This window comes from Trachymyrmex septentrionalis, unplaced genomic scaffold, assembly GCF_001594115.1.
Source record: "Trachymyrmex septentrionalis isolate Tsep2-gDNA-1 unplaced genomic scaffold, Tsep1.0 scaffold37, whole genome shotgun sequence".
Classification (NCBI taxonomy): Eukaryota; Metazoa; Arthropoda; class Insecta; order Hymenoptera; family Formicidae; genus Trachymyrmex; species Trachymyrmex septentrionalis.
The window spans coordinates 3,386,328-3,390,928 of record NW_017305536.1 but is presented as its reverse complement, the minus strand read 5'-3'; the positions used below and the strand labels follow the sequence as shown (position 1 = coordinate 3,390,928).

Sequence of the window (4,601 nt, the reverse complement as noted above, 5' to 3'; positions counted from 1 at the left end):
TATTGCACTCATAAGAAATGTATTGCAAACAGAGCAAACAATAATGGAAAATATAATAATAATATACATGATAAGAAAAAAGGATAAAATTAATTTTCGAAAATCGGTACAATATATTCAAAATATAGTATATTTCATTTCACTTGATTATATTTTAAACAATTATTGCTGCGTTCTGAATTGACGTTCACGTATATAAGCTTTTCTTTTTTATTATTCATTACTCATAAAAAGAAGATATAAAATTTATAGTGCGTGAGCATCAATTCCGAATACAAGCTAAATGTAGCACGATCATATGTTGTTAAAAACTTATCCTAACGCTCTTTTTCGGATTTCGATTTATATTTTTAATCTTCCGCCTGCATCGTGGGTCTTTCAAGGAACAAACAAAATTTTAACAGTAAAAGTTTTCTTTTGCAATTTGCTGTATAAAAAAAACAATATAATATTTGAGTTAAAAAACGTTTAGAATACAAAATAGAGTAAAAAAAATTTTTTTTTTAATTTTGTACAACTGATTTAATATGAGAAATTTGGTACTGGCATCAAAGAGATCCACGGTGCAGATGACGTTAGTGAAAAATAGTTTGCTAATAATTCATTTTTATCCTCTGGATAAATTTTATCCTTGAATAACGCAAATTGAATCAAATACATTCAGAAATTAGAAAAATGACCAAAAGAAACGTTTTCATATAAATGCACTTTTTATTCATTGATACATTTCGATAAATAATTTCTGCGGGATATTTCTAAGAGGTTTGGTTTGCAAGATTCTTTAGATTCACTTCCAGATATTGCACTTCTTTTCAGGATTCATCGGACTACCAATAGGGCAATTATAAGCTTTAGCGAAATCGTCCGAATTTGATACAGAACCTATAACTCTTAATCGCTCGACGCTGTGTTCATCGTTCTTAGCAAAATCTATTATTTCACTTGAGGTGTATTTATTTGCTTTACACCATAACTGTAAACATAAATGTTTCAATATAATTGAAGTATAAAATTATTTCATTCATTATTATATATCTTCATAGTTTTGAGTTAATTATATTTTACTAATGTTCGTAACACTTACAGTGGAAAAGGATAAAAAGAATAGTTGATCGTTGGTAAAATCTTCCATGCCTGGCAATGCGGCTTCCGGTATTTTGCTTTCTTTTTCTTTGCTTCGGAAAGTCTTAAATATCGCCTGTAATCCCATTGTATCTGCAATATTGTCGTCTATCGTCTGCTTACCATAATCCTAATTTCAATCAGTAAAAAAATCAGTAAATTTTTAATAAGATAGAGATAATTTAATCGATGACCGATAAATAAATGACCAACTAAAACTTTAATAAAATAAAGATATGTTAAATGTACAGTAAACAGTGTACCTCTATTTTTTTATTTGCTTTTGAATCAATAGGATAATTATTAAACTGATTTATAAAGCAATTTTCTTTTTTGTCATATGCCTCGGCCATCATCAAGAAGCAATCCAGAGGGTCACCATTTTTATCGAACATGCGTCCTAAAAATTATTTATCTATTTCTCTTTCTCATTAAATATTCAAAAAGCATTAAATAATCATTATATCATCACAATAATTATAAATATTGCAACACAAACAAAGTAAGGATAGAGTTTAATGACGGTGTTATTTTCCACCGTACCTGTATGATCGAATCCATGATTAACTTCATGCGCCATGAGGAATCCAATAATACCAAAGTTAACAGCTCTGTAGAACAATAATTGTTAAAAAACATTCTATAAAGATTTATATAATATTTATATTATTATTATTATTAAATAAAATAATTATAGTTTTTTAGTTTATAAATTTTGTTATGTATGTGGTGTTAAGTTTTAATCAAATTCATTCACTTACTGTGGTCGACCATAAGCGAACCATGGACTCTGGAAGTCCGCCGCCGTGATACCTATTGACGAAAGAATTAATTTTTATTGTTAAGTTAATAATTACGAATACAAATTTTGCATTAAATTGATCGATTAAATTAATAATTTATGAGCATGTATAGCGTATAATTATATTTCATTAAATAAGGAAACATGTTTAAGATATTTTTATACATACTTAAAGTATTTTTATAGGGTATATAAAAGGCATTTATTTCAGTTGGATCCAACTTTAGGCTGTAATAAAAATTTGTTGATTAGTTTGTTAACAGATAAAAATTATTTAATTTATAAAACATATTAAATAGTAAATTGTACTCACTTTCCATCGATTTCATCATCATTTTTCGATAACTTTCGTAAGCTCTCCAATTTGACGTATCTGTTGTATCGAAGAGCATTTTCATAGTATGATGGACCGATAACAAGCTTTAATGGAATAATGTTACGAAAGTGATAGTCGTCATGTAATAACAACTAATATTAACAATGTTTTAAAAACTTATACCTCTTTAAGATATTCTTGCATGATTGTAGTGTTTTTGTACCAATCCGGATATCCAATAGATTTATTCATATGTTTTACTTTTTCTATAAAAAAATCTTTAGTTTCATCATTTAACCAATCTGAGTCTTTAATCAGTTTCTCAACTTCTTTTTTTATATCGTTGAGCATGTCCGATGCCTATGATAAAAGTGAAGAATGAACTTACAGGCAAATGTATTAGCACAGAGACAAGATTATGAATAACAGACGAATGAAATAAAACTTACTGTTTTTACTGTTTCATCGGAGAAATATTTTCTTACAAATTCGTACGCTAGAATTTCTTTTATCTCTGCTGAATCTATGCAAATAGATGCTCTTGAGCTACATTTAATATAATTGAATTAGATTTTAAATTAGTAATAATTATTTATATTTATACAGTAAATAATCAATTATAAGGAGATATTATCTGTATAAAAATATATCAAACCGTACGAAGTTTCATTTTTGTTCTTGCTAATGTCTCTTTCCCACGCATCGTATAAGTTTTTCATTTCACTAGTGGTAGTCTTTATTATTTTGCTTATGAAGTTCCAGTGTATATAATTTACTAAAATATATTTTTTATAAGCGCATGTGTGTTAATGATGTTTTGTACTTTTATCAGAGTTGTTTTTAAAACTTACCGATCGTCCGACTCGACGTCTCGTCCAGTAAAGAGAGAAGTTCTTTAATGTAATTTGGCGAAATAATGTTTAGAATTAAATCGTCATCCACGGACTCATACGCCTCGTCAAACAACCCCTTGATTTTACTGACCCAATTAATCTATTTGTTAATATCATTCTTCAATATTGCAGTGATCATATTTATTCTACCATATTATATTATAGTATCAAAAAATCTATCATATTATATATAGTATCAAAATTTTATCATATTATATATCTAATATCAAAAATCACAAGAATAATACAAAATAAAAAAAAATCGATAATTAATTGATTAAGAAATTGTTTACCTTGCCTTTGTTTGTTTTAGGATTTTCGTTGTCATACCACTCTTGAAAATCTCTAAGTGTAATTTCCATATAATATATGGTCGAATTGAATATTGATTCCTTTGCAATCTGGAACGTTAATTATTCAGATTATTAAAAGTCTTTCTTCGATCGGTTTTTATTGCTCTGCAAAGTACAGCAGTGACACGCTCTTTACCTGGATCAGTTTCAGTTGGAATTCGATCATATCTTGGATATCTTCAGCAAGACGTTCTTCTGAAATTTTAGTACCTTTGTTTTTGGCTATAATATAAGCTACTTTTGAAATATAATTAGCGTATGATTCTAATATCTTCTTCGTTCTTTTCGAACTTTCCTGTGGTATTGTTGTATACATTATTTCCGCATTGCCTAAAATTTTTTTCGTTCTTTTTCTATGTACTTTTCTTACGTGGTTCCTTTTGCTTTTCTGGGTATGTAACTTTTTGCGACGAATAAAATGTTGTTTATTATTAACTTTTGTTGCCCATCTTTTTGTTCTCTGTCTTTTCATCTTATTGTGGCTATCATGCTTCTTAATGATCCGAGTGCCGCTCTTTTTCTGTCCAATGTGCCGTAATTTTTTACTTTTCTCATGACCGATCTTGCTGATGATTTTGTTCTTGCTTATTTCCTTCTTGATGTTTTCATCTTGTTTGTCTGTATCGTCATCATCGTCATTATTATCATTGCCACTGCCATCATCATCATTATCCTCATCGCCACTACCATTATCATCATCGTTGTCATCATCATCGTTGTCGTCATCGCCACTACCATTATTATCATCGTTGTCATCATTGTCATCGTTATCATTGTCGTCATTATCATCATTATCATCATCTTCAATTGTATTAGAATCATCTTCGCTTTCGCTTCCAGGTTGCTCATTGCTTTGCTCGTCCTCATTACTCGGGTCTTCATCACTCTTGCTATCTGGTTTGCTTTCTTTGTTCGTTTCTTCATCCTTTTCTTTGCTATCAGATTCAATCAAAGACCACAGTTTCTTTGAGCCTGGTGGTAAATGCGGTGTATCGATCTAGATACATGGGTTTAAGAAGAAAAATAATCGAAAAATAAATGATAAAAAATTGATGCAAATGTTTTAAATTTAAATTTATTGTAACATACAACAAGTAATAGTAAAAAATGTGACT

General features: G+C 28.9%; 1 protein-coding gene across 1 annotated transcript in view; it reads right to left on the bottom strand.

Annotated features, from left to right (window-relative positions):
* Window positions 1-714: 714 nt before the first annotated feature.
* Window positions 715-4,601, bottom strand: part of LOC108750776 (membrane metallo-endopeptidase-like 1) — a 6,246-nt gene continuing 2,359 nt past the window's right edge. The window contains exons 6-18 of the mRNA XM_018490505.1: window positions 3,623-4,483; window positions 3,427-3,534; window positions 3,092-3,233; window positions 2,901-3,015; window positions 2,690-2,786; window positions 2,424-2,600; window positions 2,238-2,344; window positions 2,094-2,152; window positions 1,884-1,935; window positions 1,666-1,733; window positions 1,386-1,522; window positions 1,085-1,252; window positions 715-973 (exon numbers count right to left, since the gene is read on the bottom strand). Of these exons, the coding sequence (XP_018346007.1) occupies window positions 788-973; window positions 1,085-1,252; window positions 1,386-1,522; window positions 1,666-1,733; window positions 1,884-1,935; window positions 2,094-2,152; window positions 2,238-2,344; window positions 2,424-2,600; window positions 2,690-2,786; window positions 2,901-3,015; window positions 3,092-3,233; window positions 3,427-3,534; window positions 3,623-4,483 (2,277 nt within the window). The 3' untranslated portion in view covers window positions 715-787. The remainder of the gene's footprint in view (window positions 974-1,084; window positions 1,253-1,385; window positions 1,523-1,665; window positions 1,734-1,883; window positions 1,936-2,093; window positions 2,153-2,237; window positions 2,345-2,423; window positions 2,601-2,689; window positions 2,787-2,900; window positions 3,016-3,091; window positions 3,234-3,426; window positions 3,535-3,622; window positions 4,484-4,601) is intronic.